General features: G+C 39.6%; 1 protein-coding gene across 38 annotated transcripts in view; it reads left to right on the forward strand.

The window, feature by feature from the left end:
* The window catches only part of WNK1 (WNK lysine deficient protein kinase 1), a 138,680-nt gene that overhangs the window by 81,532 nt on the left and 36,583 nt on the right, over positions 1-20,565 (forward strand). For 37 of the 38 annotated variants that reach the window (XM_055395266.2, XM_055395269.2, XM_055395273.2 and 34 more), the window contains exons 5-8: positions 8,373-8,461; positions 10,276-10,495; positions 11,792-12,125; positions 12,886-13,073. In XM_055395266.2, coding sequence (XP_055251241.1) covers positions 8,373-8,461; positions 10,276-10,495; positions 11,792-12,125; positions 12,886-13,073 — 831 coding nt within the window. Of the gene's footprint in view, positions 1-8,372; positions 8,462-10,275; positions 10,496-11,791; positions 12,126-12,885; positions 13,074-17,536; positions 18,779-20,565 lie in introns of all 38 variants that reach the window. The other variant, XM_088837432.1, reaches the window with a different exon arrangement.

The following is a 20,565-nucleotide window of genomic DNA, read 5'->3' on the forward strand; positions in this document are numbered from 1 at the left end:
CCCGTGGTCATGTATGGATGTGAGAGTTGGACTGTGAAGAAAGCTGATCGCCGAAGAATCGATGCTTTTGAACTGTGGTGTTGGAGAAGACTCTTGAGAGTCCCTTATACTGCAAGGAGATCCAACCAGTCCATTCTAAAGGAGATCAATCCTGGATGTTCATTGGAGGGACTGATGCTAAAGCTGAAACTCCAATACTTTGGCCACCTCATGAGACGAGTTGACTCACTGGAAAAGACTCTGATGCTGGGAAAGGTTGGGGGCGGGAGGAGAAGGGGACGACGGAGAATGAGATGGCTGGATGGCATCACCGACTCTGTGGACATGAGTTTGAGTGTACTCCGGGAGTTGGTGATGGACAGGGAGGCCTGGCGTGCTGTGATTCATGGGGTCGCGGAGAGTCGGACACGACTGAGCGACTGAACTGAACTGAACTGAACTAGGATTATTCAGTGAAAGTGACAAATTCAAGGGATTCGATATGATAGAGTGCCTGAAGAACTATGGAGGTTTGTAACATTGTACAGAGGGCAGTGATCAAAACCATCCCCAAGAAAAAGAAATGCAAAAAGGCAAAATGGCTGTCTGAGTAGGCCTTACAAATAGCTGAGAAAAGAAGAGAAGCTAAAGGCAAAAGAGAAAAGGAAAGATATATCCATGTGAATGCAGAGTTCCAAAGAATAGCAGGGAGAGATAAGAAAGACTTCCTAAATGATCAACGCAAAGAAATAGAGAAAAACAATAGAATGGGAAAGACTAAAGATCTCTTGAAGAAAATTAGAGATACCAAGGGAACATTTCATGCAAAGATGGGCTCAATAAAGAAATGAGATGGAATACCAACAGAAGCAGAAGATATTAAGAAGAGGTGGCAAGAATACACAGAAGAGCTATACAAGAAAGATCTTCATGACGCAGATAACCATGGTGGCGTGATCACTCATCTGGAGCCAGACATCCTGGAATGTGAAGTCAAGTGGGCCTTAGGATGCATCACTGTGAACAAAGCTAGTGGAGGTGATAGAATTCCAGCTGAGCTATTTCAGATCCTAAAAGATGCTGCTGTGAAAGTGCTGCACTCAATATGCCAGCAAATTTGGAAAACTCAGCAGTGGCCAGAGGACTGGAAAAGGTCAGTTTTCATTCCAATCCCAAAGAAAAGCAATGCCAAAGAATGCTCAGACTGCCACACAATTGCACTCATTCTAACACGCTAGCAAAGTAATGCTCAAAATTTTCCAAGCTAGACTTCAACAGTATGTAAACTGAGAACTTTCTGGTGTTCATTCTGGATTTAGAAAATGCAGAGGAACCAGAGATCAAATTGCCAACATCTGTTGGATCATAGAAAAAGCAAGAGAGTTCCAGAAAAACATCTGCTTCTGCTTCACTTGACTATTCCAAAGCCTTTACTGTGTGTATCACCATAAACTGTGGAAAATTCTTCAAGAGATGGGAATAGCAGACCACCTGACCTGCTTTCTGAGAAACCTGTATGCAGGTCAGGAAGCAACCATTAGAACTGGACGTGGAACAATGGACTGGTTCAAAATTGAGAAAGGAGCACTTCGAGGCTGTATACTGTCAACGTGCCTGCTTAACTTACATGCAGAGTACATCATGCGAAATGCTGTGCTGGATGAAGCACAAGCTAGAATCAAGATTGGTAGGAGAAATATCTGGAGAAGGCAATGGCAAGCCACTCCAGTACTCTTGCCTGGAGAATCCCATGGATGGAGGAGCCTGGTAGGCTGCAGTCCGTAGGGTCGGTAAGGGTCGGACACGACTGAGTGACTTCACTTTGACTTTTCACTTTCACACATTGGAGAAGGAAATGGCAACCCACTCCAGTGTTCTTGCCTGGAGAATCCCAGGGATGGGGGAGCCTGGTGGGCTTCCGTCTATGGGGTCACACAGAGTCGGACACGACTGAAGTGACTTAGCAGCAGCAGCAGCAGGAGAAATATCAATAACCTCAGATAAGCAGATGACACTACTCTTATGGCAGAAAGCAAAGAAGAACTAAAGAGCCTCTTGAAAGAGGAGAGTGAAAAAGTTGGCTTAAAACTCAACATTCAAAAAACAAAGATCATGGCATCCAGTCCCATCACTTCATGGCAAATAGATGGGGAAACAATGGAAACAAGTGACAGACTTTATTTTGGGGGGCTCCAAAATCACTGCAGATGGTGACTGCAGCCATGAAAGTAAAAGACACTTACTCCTTGGAAGAAAAGCTATGACCACCCTAAACAGTGTAATAAAAAGCAGAGACATTACTTTGCTGACTAAGGTCTGTCTAGTCAAAGCTATGGTTTTTCCAGTAGTCATGTATGGATGTAAGAGTTGGACCATTAAGAGAGCTGAGCTCTGAAGAATTGATGCTTTTGAACTGTGATGTTGGAGAAGAGTCCCTTTGACTGCAAGTTCAAGCCAGTCTATCCTGAAGGAAATCAGTCCTGAATATTCATTGGAAGGACTGAAACTCCAATGCTTGACCACCTTTTGTCAAGAACTGACAACTGACTCTCTGGAAAAGACCCTGGTGCTGGGAAAGATTGAAGGCAGGAGAAGGCGCGACAGAGGATGGGATGGTTGGTTGGCATCACCGACTCTATACACATGTGTTTGAGCAAGCTCTGGGAGTTGGCGATGGACGAGGAAGCCTGGCGTGCTGCAGTCCGTGGGGTTGCAAAGAGTCAGACATGACTGAGCAACTGAACTGAACTGATGTTGTCAGTCTGGATTGGTGGTCACAGTTGTTATGCAGAAAAAGCAATGATGTTGAGAAGTAACAAAAAAGCCTGTAAAAATCTCACTTTTGTCCAGCCAGAGACCTTTAGCCATTGGAAGGGACGTGGGAGTACTAGCAGCTCGCTGTTACCTGCTGTTTTAAATGTTTCTCTTTGTTTAAGGAGCTCCCAGAGAATAGTAGTACTTAAATGTTGTGAAGAAGCATCTGAGAATGAGTAAGGTTTCTATTCTGGATCATGGAAATAATGATGCCTTTGAAAGAGATTGGTAAAGTCCAGAGAAAGGCAGAGTTGAAGAGAAGGACGATTTAGACCTATAAACTTACACGTATGTGAATGGTATTTTATTGTACACAGTGAAAACTCTTAATTTTGGTATATTAAAAATGCTGGTCTTCACAGAGTTAGGTATTTGTGCCTACATTCTACCTTTGTCTTAAAAAAACTGCCTCAGTTTGGTTTTGTTTGTTGCACAGTAAAGTTTAAAAACATTCTCACATACTTACATCTGATAAACCTATGAAGCAGAGAACATGATACCTGTTTTCCTCGGTTTCGTTTTCATTATCTAATCATAGTCTGGAGCAGATTTGCTCAAACCCAAGTTAAAGGTAGTGGTGGACTACATGCTATAGTTAGGACCAGTATTGGCCTTCTGCACTGCCTACTTAGTGTGCTTGGTATTGATGAGTTATGTTGAGCAGGATAATTATTAGAATTAAGTCATTTCTAGCCTTTAGAATAGAGATATTCCTATCAAATAACTTCTAAGCCGTTATGCCACTGTTCCTGAGTGATTGAAGCCTTAGTATCCACTGTCTTGATGGGGATTCAGGCTTACCACTTTACAAGGGACGGTACTTTGTTATGTTACCCATCATAACACTGCCATGAGCAGTGCTTTTTCTGTCATCTTTGTTAAATGCCATGAGGAAAAACCTTTCCTTAATCACCAGGATCAAAGCAGTAGTCATTTGGGTCCATGAGCTCTTCCTGGGAAATGGAGATGTCTTTGGGTAGATCTATATATTAAGGCTTTTAGGGAAGGAAAAGGAGAAGAATAAATTCTTACCACTTCGGTGTACTAATTCGCAGCTGTTTAAATTTTTTTAATGTACCATGAGACTGTGGTAAGACAGTTCAATGTCACCACTTTCTAAATTAGGTAAACAAGAACTGTTACGCTTACTTTTCAAGTGAGTTTAAAGAATATAGCCCTGGTCACACAGACTTGGTATCTATAAGCTGGACTCTATACTGGGAGCTCAACCCCAGTATTGGGGTTTTCTGTCCAGTGTTCTTTAGGCTCTATATTCTGAGTTTACATTTTGGTCACTGAATTCATCCCCCATTTTCTTTTGAAGCTTAGTTTCAACAGGAGTAAGGGGAAGGGGGTATTAGATAAACAGATTCTAGTGTAGGGATTAGTGTCAAGGAGGCAGAACCTGTGGACATGGCGGGGGTGGAGCTTTGAGCAAGTGAAGAATCTTGTTTGTCTAGGGACCTGCTGCTGTTGGAGGAGAGGCCGGAGGAGGAGTAGCAGAATAAGTTTGCCTGCTGTTCAGCATGTAGTTGTGTTTAAAGGGCTGATCAGTAAGTAATAAGGAGATTGTTGGCTGAGGAGAGCAAACTCATGTTTGAGAGTCGCAGAAGCATGGCTAGTGTTAAACAGAAAATTCAACTTCAGCCCGATTTTGATGTCTGCCTTGCTTATGCTGTGGGCTAAGTTATCCTGTTAACTTACATCTTATGCAATCCCCTCCCCCCATTTTCCTCTAACAAGTCTGTTTGACCTTTTCTGATGGATTTTACAAAGAGAGATTTTTGCTCAGTGTTTGTCTTCGTAAATTCTCATTGCTGCTGCTGCTCTCAAAAGGATTGTGTAAATGAGGTGGGTAAGAATTTCAAATATATACCAAAGGTTTGTTGTGATATTTATGTATGGAAGGTTTCAGTTAAAGTATTTAGATTGTTAGTTCAGAATGCTTTTCAAAATAGATTGTTCTGCAGTTTAGTTAACTTACACAGCATTTTCTATGAGGAGGAAGGAGACTTTTCTCGATTCTGAGTGGTTAGAAAAATTTTTACTCTTAGGAAGAGAAAAATGTTACCCTGATACACACTGCAGCTTAAGTTTTTTAAGAAGCAAGTGCTGACAGTTTTTAAGAGCTAGAAGGTTGATCCAGAGAATACTGTGTTATGACTCACTTTTATTTTTATTATGACTCACTTTTATTTTTCCAGCAGATTAGCTGCAAACTGTAAGTATATAGAATTGACAGAAAAACTCAGTCTGTGAGATGCATATATGTTTGGAGTTTTTCTTATAAATCAATATATTTTATAAAGATTTATGTCAATTTTTTTTTTTTAAGTATCAACTCTGATGTACCCTTGGAGAATCACAACTGTTGTTTTGTTCTTTTTGTTCTCCATTTAAGATTGCATAAAAATCACCTTTTTTGTTCCATTTATGAGAATATATAATTTTAATCCCAAAGGTGTCTTAAATGGATATACATTAGCTGTTGAAGAAGTACTTTTGTGTAATGCAGAATAACAAGCCCCTGTTTCATGTCAAAGAAACATTTTATGGCACTTCTGCCTGAAGCGAGGTCTTGTGAATCACAGCAGTGAGGAAGAGTGTTTCTGGAGCTGGCAGATTGCTAACTCTGGAAGGGCAAAGGGACAGGGCTCCAGTCTTTAACTTAGGTTTTCTTATGTGTAAAACATTAGCTCAATTTATCTTCTTAGTACTCTCTTCTGTTTTGTGTTCTTGAACCTCATTCAGAATAGATGAGCAAAACTTTGCATCTGCTGGTCAAAACAGGACTGAAGTAAGACTGTGTGGGGCTAAATCAGAGAGTATGAAGAAGAGGTGTCATTTGAAGGATTTTTAGACTCTTAAGTTAATCATCTTTTTTGAAATAAACAAATTCAAGGAAAAAAGGTGAAATAGTATCATGAAAACATTTATTGTTCTGTCTGGTGCTTAAATCGTGTTTTAGAATAATCTTAAATCAACTTTTTAATTTAAAAAACTATCAATTATTTAAAAAGCAGTTCTCTTAGAACAAGAAGCTTCTGAGTATGATGCATCTTGTGTATTGAAACATGTGCTTGTTGATTTTAAGTGGCTTTCTATCAGGTGTCCCAGATGACTTCAGTAGGTGACATTCAAGGTCATTGACGTTTTATGCTTATTTTTACTTTTTTTGTTTTGGTCACTTTTATAATTCCTATATATCCTTGTTTCTTTCCACATGATTCAGAATACCTCTGTTAGATACTTTGATAAGATATTTGGATAATCCTGACTTCTTGGTGCTTGAAGTTTCTTCTTGTCTTTTTCCTTGTCCCAGCGGGTAATGTTTGAATACCGGGTGCTGGACTGGCTCTTGTATTGGCTTTCTCAGTGCCTGCAGTGTTCTCTAAGGCAGCAGTAGCAGCTGGATATGGCAGTGACGGTGGCAGTCGTATAGCAGTGGTGCAGAGTTTTCTGTACCTGAATCTTGGCTATACGTTGAGAAAGCAGCTTATCCTAGTAGAGTCGGTGTGTTATATGATGCATAGTTGCTGGCTTTGCAGCTGTGTTCTGGTATCTCGGTTGTTCAACTAGCTTTTCTACCTGTAAATAGAAATTTCTGTTTGTGAATGTGTTTGTCTGCATAGGTTGGATTAACAAGAGGATTGTTTTTAAGGATAACCCAAACTGAAAGCATGTTCACTGTGGATCTTGGTGATTATTTTTCAAAGAGAATTCTGTGCTTTCTTTTTAACTCTAAGCCTTATTACCTTTGTTGATTACTTTTGAAGTCAAAGGTGCCTTAGGTCAGCAAACTTAATAACTCAGAGCTTTCAACTTGGGTAGTCACACATGATTCTAGTTCCCATGAATATAGTTAAACAGGTATTATCCCCCTTTGCTAGACGGGGAAATGAAGCTCAGAGCTGCTTCTGCTTGTCCAGTTCACACTGAATTCAAGTCTTATGCTCCATCCTTTCATCTTTCTAAATGCCTATGCTAAATTGAAATGGAGGAGTCTTAATATAGTCAGTATATGTGTGATTTATTAACTCAATATGTAGAGTTGCCAGAAGGTCAGACTCATTCCTCTAAAATGCATGTGTTTATGGAAGTGGGAACATGTTTTCTAATCCTATTCGATACCCTCTTTAACTTCTTTCCTGTAATGTTTGAAGTGTCCTTACATGAAAGGCCAGCTGTGTATTAGTGTCTAATTTTACCAAAGAACAATCTTCAGATAGTTTTCTGCCAATAGTGAATGTTCTTGGAACTTATACAGTATCTTATTTTATTTTTTTAAGTATTTTAGACTGTTCTTCACATTATATTTATAAATGGCATCTTAAAAGTTTGCTTTTATACTTTTACATAAGTTTATTGTAAAGATTAAAAGCAAATATAAAAATCTCCAGTGTTTCTGCTACCAGAGAACTTTTAGTGAGCATCATCCTTTAAAAAAAAACAGTTCCTGTTTTCTTTAGCTTTAATTTAAAATACCATGCCACACCATACTGACTTGCTCAATTAAAGCAGGCTTTTCCCTCAGTGACATTGTTTTTTGTTTTTATTAGAATGATTATGTGAAGACAAGGACTGGTTGGGAAGACTTAGCTAGACTTGAAAAATAAGATTGAGGAAAAATTCAAATAATATGTAGTGTCACCTAGCCATTAGGTGATTATTTCTAGTCCCTGTCTCCTCCTCGCTGTGTGTTGGGTGGTCATAGACTTACCGTGCTCTTGGAAAGTATGTCGTGTCAGTACTTCAGCTCAGTCTGTGTGACTGAGAAGAGGCGGGAATAGATAATGAGGTGCTCTTCTCCACATCACCTCTCAGACAGGAGTAGGTTATTACTCTTCTATCTTATACACGTTTTCCACACACTGCTGAAATGTTTGTTTGCAAAGAATTTACCTTTTGTGAAAATTCTAAAATATTACAATGGTGCTGTTTAATTTAATAGTGATGTTAAATTTTTTTCTGAAATTAATTGCAAAGTTTGTCTTTCAGATGTGTCTGATGTGTTGTCATTTTGTGTTTTTGTATGTACAAGACAATTTGCTCTTCAGTTACTTTTGCCAAACCAGTCTAAATTCTTCACTTCTTACTGAGTTTGTTAAGGAGTACTATAATGATAGAATACCTGCCAGACTAAGCATGTGAATTCATGCCCACACATGGGTTCTCTGTTCAAGGGTTGCATGTTATGTTGATTAATGTGTTAGGGAACAAGGTTGAACAGAACATCTTCTAACCAATTAGAACATTTGGGCTTTGTTTTAGCAAAAATTTCCATTACCTGAAACACGGCGACAGATGCTAACGATAGCCTGGTTTTGTCACTAGCAGTGTCATGGCCATGGAAGTAAGTGACTCCGCTGTCTTAACTATTCCCTGTTGTTACCTTGTAGGGGCTAAATTGCTACTACCCAGCTCTGACCCTGTATGAACTAGATCCTGCAGGCAAACCAGGAAAAAGCCAGGATGGTGAGAAGGCAGTCTAGTAGAAGCTTAGGAGGCAAGTTCAAATTCAAGTTCAAAGTTCCTGCCTTCCTTAATGTGTTCCTGTTGGTATTTTTATGATTTTTCAGGGGGTGAAGCCAGCCAGTTTTGACAAAGTAGCAATTCCTGAAGTGAAGGAAATTATTGAAGGATGCATACGGCAAAACAAAGATGAAAGGTAAGTTGCCTCTTTTGACCTGGATATTGCTTAAACAAAAACTTCAAGTGTAATATGCTCTGAATAGAACCCTCAACCTAAGGTGTATGTAATACTTTACTTGTGCTTAGTTTCTCTGTTTATGTCTTATAATATCTTTGAAAGTAAAGTTCTGTCCACTGGAGGTAGTATTCAGATTTAGTATACCAAAATATCTTAAAAATGTGGTTTGGTAGACTTTGAATAAACCAGAACCACCTTAAATGTAGCTGCTGCGTTCAATAAGAGCTACTTACTTATAGCATCTACATGATTTGTAAAACTCAATAGGTTCTATCCTGACACAGCAGATCTCTTCCTTAGCTGTTTACCAGTTGAATTCTAAAGATGAAGTAAAATCTTGGCTCTTTAAAATCAACTCAGCTATTCAGGTCTTGATTTACTGTTGCTATGCCAGAATTGAAGAAGAGCAAAATGTCAAAATTCCTTTGAGTAAGAAGAGACAACTTCACCCAGACCTTGGGAGGAGATCTGGCTTAGTCATTATGCTAACAGAGGGCTTTTCTCAGAGGAGTGGCAAGTATCTGATCTGCCATATAGCTGATTCATCACCCGTTAGGCATGGCAAAAGTCCAGTGTCTGTGTTTGAAAAATAATCTACCTTCACCATCCCCCGTCACCCTCCACAGAAGGAAAGGGAGACCCACTAGCACAAAGTGTAAATTGAACATAATCTGCCTCTTGAAGAATGTGAGTGATCAGGTATTTCAGCCAAAGTGAAGAATTCCATATCTTCACTTCTCCAGTCTCATATTCTTTTCATAACTTTGTTATTTGGAAGAGCTTAAGATCTTGATCTTTAAAGCTTTTTAGTAGAAATTTAGTTTGGGTTTCTGTTTTTATATATACTGATTGAAAAGGAGACACCTTAATCTCTTTTAAGTACATTTTTAAAAAAAACTATAAATAAAGGAATATTTGTCTCCAGTCATAGAATGTGGTACTCTTGTTTCTTGTCTGGATGGAACAACTTACTAGATGACTGGTATTCTGAGACCATTTATCTAGAGAAAACTGTTCCATAATCAGACTTCTGCTTGCCTAGTACACTAGGTGCTGAACCAAGAATTGAGAGGATTTATTGTGTAAAGAAAACTGCTATATTAGAAGGTAATGTACTATAGAAATAAAAAGGTTTTCGAGTTTTGATTCCATGATTTATGACTTTTATAACTGAGCAAGATGGTCAGTCTCTGTGAGGATCCATCCATTTCCTGCTGATCAGGAAATGGTATCTCATTGGATATCAGAATTCAGATGAGATCATACATACAAGAATTTGGTTAACTATTAATATAAGCACTATATAAATACATTTAAAAGTATCACTTCCAGGGAGAGTAGCACTGACATATATACACTAGCATGTGTGAAATAGATGCCTACTAGGAAGCTGCTGTATAGCACAGGGAATACAGCTGGGTACTCTGTGATGACCTAGAGGGATAGGAGGCTCAAGAGGGAAGGGGCTATATGTGTACATATAGCTGATTCACTTTGTTGTACAGCAGAAACTAACACAACATTTTAAGGCAGTTATACTCCAGTAATAAAAAGTATCACTTTCAGCCCTTATTCATAAATGAGATTGTTTTGATGTTCCATAACTTGAATAAAATTATAATCACTGCTTAAATGAAGCAGTGTAGAAATGAATTAGAAAATGCCTGTTCTTCTTTTTTGCAGTCCTTTTTCATTATTCTAAACATACTTGAGAAGTATCTTTTAAATCTAATGGCATTTTGTTTTTTGTTTCTTTCCCTTCTCTTTTGAAGATACTCTATCAAAGACCTTTTGAACCATGCCTTCTTCCAGGAGGAAACAGGGGTACGGGTAGAATTAGCAGAAGAAGATGATGGAGAAAAGATAGCCATTAAATTATGGCTTCGTATTGAAGATATTAAGAAACTAAAGGGGAAATACAAAGACAATGAAGCTATTGAGTTTTCCTTTGACTTGGAGAAAGATGTGCCAGAAGATGTTGCTCAAGAAATGGTAAATTAACACTGATCAAGCCATTTAAACTTTATGTTGATTTATATACGTTGATACTGTTGATATACGTTGATACTATTGAGCAGAAAAGCAGTTTATGAAGCAGTGTGTATGACATATTCTATTGATATAAAATTACGTTTAATGGTCCCAAGATTTATTTTTATTTTAGAAGACATGTATATGCATAGATATGTATAGTGAAAGATGGATGGACAGACAGGCAGGCAGGCAGATACACAGAGAAGGAATGAACAGGAGGACATTTTGAAGTCATTTTCAAAGTCTGTAAAGTTGACTGACTTCTAATTAGTGTAACCTATTTAGTTAGAATGAAAAATTGTTTCTGCATACTGATACATTAGCCTTTGGTCAGTCATCTGGGTAATAAACCCAATAAGCAGATCACACATTGTTTTTACTTCAAAGGAAATTTTCAGGATTGATCGATAGTAGGCAACTTTTGGCCAGTCGTTTTCAAGGAAATGCTTCGCCAAGCTTAGGCTTTCCATGGTGCCTTAATAGCCATTTACTGTGCAGAGATACAGACGGTCTCTGCCCGAATGTGTCAGAACCATTCAGTACTTACATCTGAGAAGGGGTCAGCATGAGCGAGGTACTTATTTTTAACTGTCACATTTGTATATTATTTGAGTTTTAACCTTCATATATTTACCACAGTTGTTTTGTTTGGTTAAGTGGTTGTCTAGTGAAAAGATGGTAAAGCATCTGCCTGCAGTGCGGGGGACCCGGGTTCGATCCCTGTGTTGGGAAGGTCCCCTGGAGAAGGAAATGGCAACCCATTCCAGTACTCTTGCCTAGAAAATTCCATGCATGGAGGAGCCTGGTGGGCTACAGTCCATGGGGTCGCAAAGAGTCGGACACAACTGGGCGACTTCACTTTCTTTTCTTTTTTTCTTTCTAGTGAAAAGAAGTAAAAGCAACACAGGTTCATATTGATGGTTACATGTGAGTGGGAAATTGAGTATAATAAAATGAACCTTTTGGTTTTATCGCTTGGATGCTTAGGTTCCCTGTTGATTTGTTATAATTAGTGAAGGTACATGTACTTCATGAGTTTGTATAAAGATAATAGCATCCACCCCATGAGTATCTGCAAAAATGGTGGGCAAGTGCATAGTGCAGATCAGTAGTTTCACTGTTTGGTTAAGGTCAGTCCTCAGACAGTTCTTTCTCCCTCTCCTCTGTTTTTCTTTCCCCAAAGACTATTGTTTGTGTTTGGTTTGTTTTCTTTTGCTATCCTGCTGCTTCCTGATGTACCCTTTCATCCTGTAGGTAGATTCTGGGTATGTCTGTGAAGGTGATCACAAGACCATGGCAAAAGCCATCAAAGATAGAGTGTCGTTAATTAAGAGAAAACGAGAACAGCGTCAATTAGTGCGGGAGGAGCAAGAAAAAAGAAAGCAGGAGGAGAGCAGCCTCAAGCAGCAGGTGGAGCAGCAGCCCAGCACCTCCCAGGCCGGAGTCCAGCAGCCCCCTGCCACCAGCACTGGCGGACCTGCTGCCTCTGCTGCCTCTGCATCCATCTCCACGCAAGTAGAACCAGAAGAGCCTGAGGCCGACCAGCACCAGCAGCTGCAGTACCAGCAGCCTGGTGTGTCTGTGATATGTGAGTATCAGGCGCCCAGTGAGGTTGCTAGGCTTGCTCTTAGCTGATGCTCTGTCTTCCTGGTCATCGTTTTGCACTGACCTCTTGGTTTTGAATTGTGAATCAAACATATAAATAAGAGGTTTGAAATGGTTGCTATCTCCTTTTCCTTTTGGTTCTTACGTTCACAGCTAATAGCATAGAAGAATGGGGCAGTGAGGAAATGGAATTAGAATGTGAGAAATTCTGCAGGTTCCAGCATCTTGGATGTTCTATTTGTAGATGCCTACTTTTTATAATTTCTTAAATTAATAGTGAAATGTGAAAAGTTTATCTTGGCTACTTAATATTGAACCTGTTAATCTGATTCAGCTCTTTTAGCAAAGCTGAATAATGTATAAACTAGAAATTAATGAGGCCACTAGTTACTAATTGAGCCATCTTAATACTTAGAGCCCGCTGGTCTCTATGGTTAAGACTTTGGAAGCTGTGTCAAACTTTGGGCCTATTAACAACATTCTGTTTTATTCTCCCTTGTTCATTGGGTGGTAAATTCTGTGATGGCCAGGGGATTTTTTTTTTTTTAAGATAAAACTTTTCTAGATATGGATTCCTCCGTTAAACATAGAAATCTACTTAGTAAAACTAGTCATTATTTAGTTCAGGTCTGTGCAAAGATAAGACCAACTAATTCTAAAATCAGGGGTTTGTGATGGGAAAATGTGAATCTCCTTTTCGTGATTTGTCTCTCTGTCTTGTATTTTGGCAACTTCTCCTTCAGCTGATGGGACGGTTGACAGTGGTCAGGGGTCTTCTGTCTTCACGGAATCTCGAGTTAGCAGCCAACAGACAGTTTCATACGGGTCCCAGCATGAGCAGGCACCTTCCACTGGCGCCCTCCCAGGGCACACAGCGTCTGTGGTCCAAGCTCAGGCTCAGCCCCATGCGGTATATCCACCCTCAAGTTTGGTGAGTAACTGCGCAAGAGCGCGCACGCCTGTAACATGCTCAGGGCACACTCTGCCACTGAATGAGTGACAGCATGAGTCCAGAGTGAAAAGTACAGTGGTGCCTTTGCAGAGGAGGCAGATTATTTATTATAGAGTGCCATCGGAGTGTTTCAGGCACGGTGTGATACATGCACTACTCTGTGAAGACACTGTTCACAGGATTTAAACTAATCACCGTTTGATTAAAGATAATGCTCTCTAGCACTATAAAGTTGAAACTGTTCAAAGCAGTGTAAGTTAGACATACAAATGGTTTGGGGGTGGGGGGCAAGGAGAATTTTTCAAAAGTTACTTGAAAGATTTACTAAGTACTTTCTATAAGACGTCTTATTGTGTAAAACACAGGTAAGACCTTCAAACCATTATAGAATGCTGCATGTGAGTACACCAGAGAAAAGGAATGACCATTTAATTTAGCGCTTGTGTTTAATCATCAGTTGCTATGCGTGTTCTTGCCTTAAAGTCTGTGTTGGACACAAATTCTTTCCCCAGTATATGTTCATTTGCTTCTTCCCTTTATTTTGGTATCTGTTTTATGACTGATTTATTTTCAGATTCAATTTGTAGCAATTATATCCTGATGTATATATTGTACATTTGTACCTATGCATATATACACATATACACACACACATTATTACCCATGTTTTACGTTAGGCACTCTTGCTTCTCGTACAGAGAATGTTCAGATAGAGCAGTAGATAATACCCCATTTCTTTGGTCAACCTTCCATGAAGTCTTCGGAAGTGAACAAGATGCATCTTCTGCTTCAGGACGGAATTGAGAATAACTGGTCACTGCAGTGCTCTTGTTTAGTGAGAACTTGAGGCAGATAGATTGCCCCTCTGTCTCAGAAACTTTTAATCCGAGTTTGTGGAACTCTTGTTCTTCATTGAATGAAACTCTTTCTCTGGTAAGAAAATACTTCTGCTTGTTCTGGTCTCTTATCCTACAGCTGGAATAAAAGATGTTTGCTTGTGTTAGAGTCCATTAGTTAGTTCTGCATTGGCTACATCTTAAGATGAATGGCCACAGTTCCAGAAAGAAAACTTCCGGTGTAATAGCAGTCTACTTCTCTGACCTTCAACATAAGTAGGTAGGGTAGAAGAGCTTTATACAGACTCTACAAGTGTATTTCTGTGGTGTAACATATTATTTGTCAGCATTTCTTATCAGTTTCTACTCTTGTTGATTTCTTCTGATTTCTGGATCATCATAACTATAGATTTTTTTTTAAGTTTTTAATCTCTTGGCTTCCTGCATCACAGGATATGAAATTTGGGTCTCTATTTTAGAAATGGAAAAGGACTGACCATTTATGAAGATGCTAAATATTTGAGCCACAAATATAACTATATTAATGTTCTAAAAGCACACCATTAATTAAATGAAATGAAAAAAGGCAGACATTCTTGCCTTGTAATGATAATATTCTATGAAAGTATCATGAAGAATTACTAAATATTGAGGATTTTTCAAAGCTTTTATAATCAGTCCTTTCTAATTCCAGAAAGTATTTACCATGGCTTGCAATAGCATATTAATTACAAGTAAAATTTAAAAATACAAGAGAAGCAAGAGTGGGGAAAAAAATGTAATTAATTACACAGTTCACAGTGTCTAAAAGGAAATAACAGACGTGCCCAGGACAGCCTTAGAGGTTTAGATTTGCTGCTTTGTAGCTATACTGAAACCTTTATATTAAGGTGCTTTAAACTTTTAAACCAAAGTTGAACCTCTGATGTGGCTGAAAAAAATTTAATGTTATTCTTTAGAGATTCACAGTTTAGATACTTTGCCATTGACTACTTTAGTAAAAATACAGAATATTTTCTGTTTCTATTATGAATTATGTCTAGAAAACTAAGCTTTTCCTGGAATATGACTTTTAGCTTTATAGACAAAGATAGGCAAATGTGATAAACTATTCTATTAGCCAACAACTTTTTGTCTACTGCCTTCTAAAATAGGACTGAGAAATCCTGTATGTCTGAGGTTCCCAGAGCTCCAGCAGAACAATCCAGTCTTAAGATCTTCTGCATCTTATAGTGTGCATTAAACTGATAGAATTCACTAACAAGTTTGCAGAGACTGCAAGCCAGTTCTCATCGTTGTCCCAGTCTGTTCTGCTGCCTCAGTCGGGCATTCTTATTCATACACTCATAACAATTAATGTTACTTCAGAATGTTTAGGAAGGTACCTGATCATTATTTTAGTGGTTAATTTTAAAAAACCTGTACTTGACCAACAGTGGAGAGAGAATAGTATGGTCTGCAAGTGTGCTTTCTGGAATTCTGTCTCCTCAGAAAATGACTTTGTGGAATGGGGGGAGGATGGAACATTTCTTTATGTCAGCTGTGCCCTGTTACCATTGTACATTTTGTGGTTTTGTTTTCAGAGTGCTGTTTTTCACGTGTGTGTTTGTTTTCTGTTTAGCCTCGTCGTGGCCGTAGCATGTCGGTTTGTGTCCCCCATCTTCCTGCTGTCCCTTCTCTGTCCTGCATCTCTCCCAGTGCTCCTTCCACCCCACCACCAGTGCTGTCCGCACCTCTTTCTCCTTCCCTCCTCCGGACTGCCCCCGAGGAAACTTTTGCCGAAAAGCTTTCTAAAGCATTGGAGAGGGTCCTGCCTATGTACTCTGCCTCTCAGCGCAAGTGCCGACGCTCCAGCCTGCCTTCCCTCTTTGTCAGTGCTGTATGTAACATCGACTTCCTGACAGATGAGCATTTATCACCAATGAATACATCCAGGCATCAGGAGTTGTAATAACGATTATAAAATAGGACTGAACTTAGTAATATAGTATGCTTTTAGGAAATAGGTTTTTCCTGTAATTTGTTTGTTATAAGGCTGTAATGGGGAGAAAAGCAAGGAGGTAATCAGAGAGAATGCTTATAACACCCTTGGCACATATCAGTCTGTGAGCAGCAAAATTTAGCCTTTATTATAATCTCTTATCCCTTACCAATGTATTCAACTCCTTGCATTTTCATATTTTAGCGAAGAGTATGTGTATTATTTAATTTTAAGCTCATTGGCTTTTTAGAAAGCAAACTTTCTCTTTATCAAAAATTACCCAAATATGTTTTCACTTTGTTCCAGAGAGATACTGATAATGCTGCTTGAGTACATTTTTTCCCATAGTCAGTGAGGAATAATTGAAGAGAGAAAGTTGCTTTTAATTTGTTACCTATTTAAAATGAGGGATCAACAAACTAAAAGGCCACATAATGTTCCCTCTTGGCAAGTTTTTTTTTTTTTTTTGATTGAATAACAGACCTTGACTCTAATGCAATACATTAGATGCACATAAAATACGTGCAGTTTGCTTTGGCCCCACTAATGTCTGTAGATGTGTTTATCTCTTAAGGTTATTTCAAACACTGTGGGACTTTGCTGCTGCTTTTCCAAATAGAGGATTTGGTTAGCATGCTGATCTAGGAATCCCAAAACCTTCAGATTTGTACCTAGGAGAGTGATTAACTGTATAGTGTCTTGTGGCCTCGGGATACTCTTGAAAAAACAACAATAAACCAGAGCATTCTGATTCAAAATAGAAATCTCCTTTCAACTGCTGTGAAGAAATAACAGTGGAGCCGTTTTGTGATTTTGATAGGATCTTTCCTATTGAAAGAGTGAAACTGATCTACCCTTTAATAAAAGGGCCCATGAAAGTGAATTATTACAGTGTGTACCATTTGCATTTGACAGGGTAGAATTCTAATTTTAGAGTGTTTAACCTAGAACTGCTTCTGTGACCAAACAATGCTGTCAAATCAAGTTGGCTATTTACATTACCCTTTTCACCTGATTTGAACAGCAAATTAGTCGACCCTTAAACTGGTATCAGAAAAGTGGACATTCAGTGGTTTGGCATCTGTAACATGTTTCATGTAGTAAAACTAACTACATATGGTTTGGGGCAGACGGGAAAGACATGATGATCACTAGCCAAGCTGTGTGTCTTTTAGTACCCACCAGAAATCTCTTCTGATTTCTAGTTAGAAGACATGACATTAGTTAATCAGAAATGAACCCTGGAGCCTCTTAACACAGCAGAGGACAATAAGGCTTCAGGGTAGGAAGATTCAGTATAGTCATAGGTGAGCATGTTACTTGTGGGTAAAAGCAGCATAGTCACTCGGAAGGTTAAATTCTTCATTTCCTTTGAGGAGGGAAGTGTTGTGGAAAAGCAGCTCTTATCTAATGCAAAGATCCCCCACAGAATAGTTTTATTGACCCTGGATGTATTTAATGGGTTTTTACTATGCACATAATTTCCAAAAGCATTGTATTTCTTTATTAATTATAAATTTGGTGTAACCATTTTGTAGGGTTACACAGAGCTGCCCAGTTGTGCATGTCTGATGTAATTTCACATATGAATGTATGAATTACTTGTCTTATTCATGTTGATACAGCCTCAGTCCATGGCGCACCCGCGTGGGGGGACCCCAACATACCCAGAATCACAGATATTTTTCCCAACTATTCATGAACGTCCAGTTTCTTTTTCACCACCTCCCACCTGTCCACCGAAGGTGGCCATTGCCCAGCGGCGTAAGAGCACCTCCTTCTTGGAAGCCCAAACTCACCAGTTCCAACCCCTGCTGAGGACTGTCGGCCAGAGTCTTCTTCCACCTGGTGGCAGTCCACCTAACTGGACTCCAGAGACTGTAGTCATGTGGGGCACTGCAGCCAGTAGAGTCGCTGGAGAGCTGTGTGAGGTGCAGGCCCATCCTGTGTTTGAGCCAGCTCCAGTTTACAGTGACTACAGAGCTGGACTGGCGCTTCCAGAAGAAGCTCACTACTTCCTCCCTCCGGAAGCAGTGTATCTAGCCGGGGTACATTACCAGGCCCAGGTGGCAGAACAGTTTGAGGGTTTTCCATACAGCTCACCAGTCTTGTCAAGTCCTATGAAGCAGACACCGGAGCAGAAGCCAGTGCACGGGGGCCCCACGTCCAGTTCTGTCTTTGAATTTCCATCGGGACAGGCTTTCCTGGTAGGACAGCTCCAGAATGTCAGATTAGGTTCGGGACTGAGCCCAGGCTCCCCGCTGTCCAGCATCTCTGCGCCTGTCAGTGCAGACGGCACACGTCTAAAGCTTCACCCGGCCTTTGTGCCTCATTCCGCACCTGCTGCGTTAGCTCACAGCAGCGAGAGCAGAAGCAGTTGTGTGTTTGAGTTTCACGTTCATACTCCAGGCTCCTCTTCAGGAGAAGGAGGGGGAGGAGTTTTACCTCAGCGCATTTACCACAATCGGCAGGTTGCTGTGGACTTGAACCAGGAAGAACCACCTCCTCAACCTGCAGGATTACACAGCCGCCTGCAGCCTGTGACTGAAGAACAGCAGACGCCCCAGGCCCCAGAGTTGACCATCTCTGTGGTGGAGCCCACTGGACAGACCTGGCCCATAGGAAGCCCAGAGTACTCCAGTGATTCCTCCCAGGTCACTTCTTCAGACCCCAGTGAATTTCAGTCACCTCCCCCTACAGGGGGAGCAGCTGCTCCTTTTGGCTCTGACGTCTCATTACCCTTTATCCGCCTGCCTCAGACAGTGTTACAAGAATCCCCACTCTTCTTCTGTTTCCCCCAAGGAGCCACCTCTCCGCAGGTTTTATCCGCCTCATTTTCTTCAGGAGGATCTGCACTCCATCCACAGGTTATAGGAAAACTTCACGGTTCTTTTACACTACCCTGCTGTGACAGTTGCATTTAAGTTTTCTGTCCCTCTTTTCCATTCATCAGGGATATTGTTTAATTTATTATGGAGTTTCTCCATTGAGTGGAGAGGGCGATTTTAAACTACCTGTATTTAAGACCAAAATATGAGACCGAAGCTGTTTGATTTACCTATAATGTGTACAAACCCTTAGAAAAAAGAACACAAAAACTTAGAATTTTAATTACTTGTCAAAATCAGTTATTTCTGTTCATACATATTGGGTTGACCAAAAAGTTCATTCGAGATTTTCTGTATGATGGTATGTGAAAACCCAAACAAACTTTTTGGTCAGCTCAATAGAATGGATGGAGTTTTCAACTAGTTGTGAACATGTTAGTGTCTATAAAGTTGACAGAGCATTGATTATTTACAAACAGTAATGTAAAATGTTTCTTTCTCCCTAGAAACAAACATGGCTAGTTTTTAAAACTTGGATGAGATAATTTTTTTCCCCTAAAATGAAAAGAATGGAAAATAGGGAATCTTTTTTTTTTTTTCAGTAGTATTAGGAATATATAGAGTTTCCACTAGTATGAAAGGATCTTAAAAGACAGGAAACACCTTAGGAATTTGTCTTAACAAATGAAGATGCCTTTTAAAAATGGCATCCAACAAGTCACCATGTATTATATGTTCAAATAAAATGTTAATCCATAAAATTGACTAATTCTAATTTTTAGTAACTAAATTAGAATCTAGTGTGGGTGATGGGGCTTCTTTTATCTTAAGAATTTGTGATGTATATTGCAGGGTAAGAAACATGAGATACCTCAGTTCTTAGATTTTTCCTCAACAGATTAAATGTTGTTTATGTATGTGAACATACGCAGCCTCTTGCAACTAAAGACAAAGTGATGGACATAATAGGATTCAAGAAGTGGAATCAGTATTGACTGTTTCATGTATTCCCTTGATACATTTTGTCAAATGTATAAGTCTTACAAAGTCTGTGTAGGAGACTATGCAGTTAATTAGGAAACTTTGCAGTTATATATTCAGGATGTTATTTGGATGTTTTAAACGATCTCACTTATATAAATTACTATATGTTCTTCATACTTTCTTCCTATGTTCTTCCGTCATCTGAGGCAAAAGTATCCCCCAAAATATACAGCAAATATTAGTTATTTAGAGCAATATTAAGAAGCAGAAAGATCCAGAGCTTGAGAATTTGTCCTGCGTGCACATGCAGTGTCATATGCTCACGTTAACACACTGGTTTCCAGCTCTACTGTAAATGTGTGCACTGCCTCTTTCACTCTGTAAACTTCCAAAATGAAATTTTAAACATCAAGTACTCTACAGGAAAGGTGCAGCAGGAATGTATGCTCAGGTGGTTAAGATGCAGTTGGATTGGATGTCCTATCCAAGTAGGCTTCAAAGAAGTGCCTCTGAACTGAGATGAGATAACAGAGGTGGGGCTTCTCATCTTCATAACTCACCTCTGTCACGTTCTTCTTTCACGCTCACCTTCTTGTTTAACTTAAGATCTCTTCTAGGTGAGAGTTTCTCAGATTCACCCTTATTGACATTTTAGGTTAGGTGATTCTTAGTTGTGGGGGCTATTCTGTGCATTTGTTGGATGTTAGCATCTGTGGCCTCTGCTCACTAAATACCAGGAGCAGCTACCTCTCCCAGTTGTGCCAACCAAAAACATGTCCAGATATTGCCACATGTCCCTGGGACGGGTGTGGGGTACCCAAAGTGGCCCTGGTTGAGAATCA

The sequence above is a fragment of the Moschus berezovskii genome, chromosome 6, assembly GCF_049115385.1.
Source record: "Moschus berezovskii isolate FMDL1 chromosome 6, NW_MosBer_1.0, whole genome shotgun sequence".
In the NCBI taxonomy this organism is placed as follows: Eukaryota; Metazoa; Chordata; class Mammalia; order Artiodactyla; family Moschidae; genus Moschus; species Moschus berezovskii.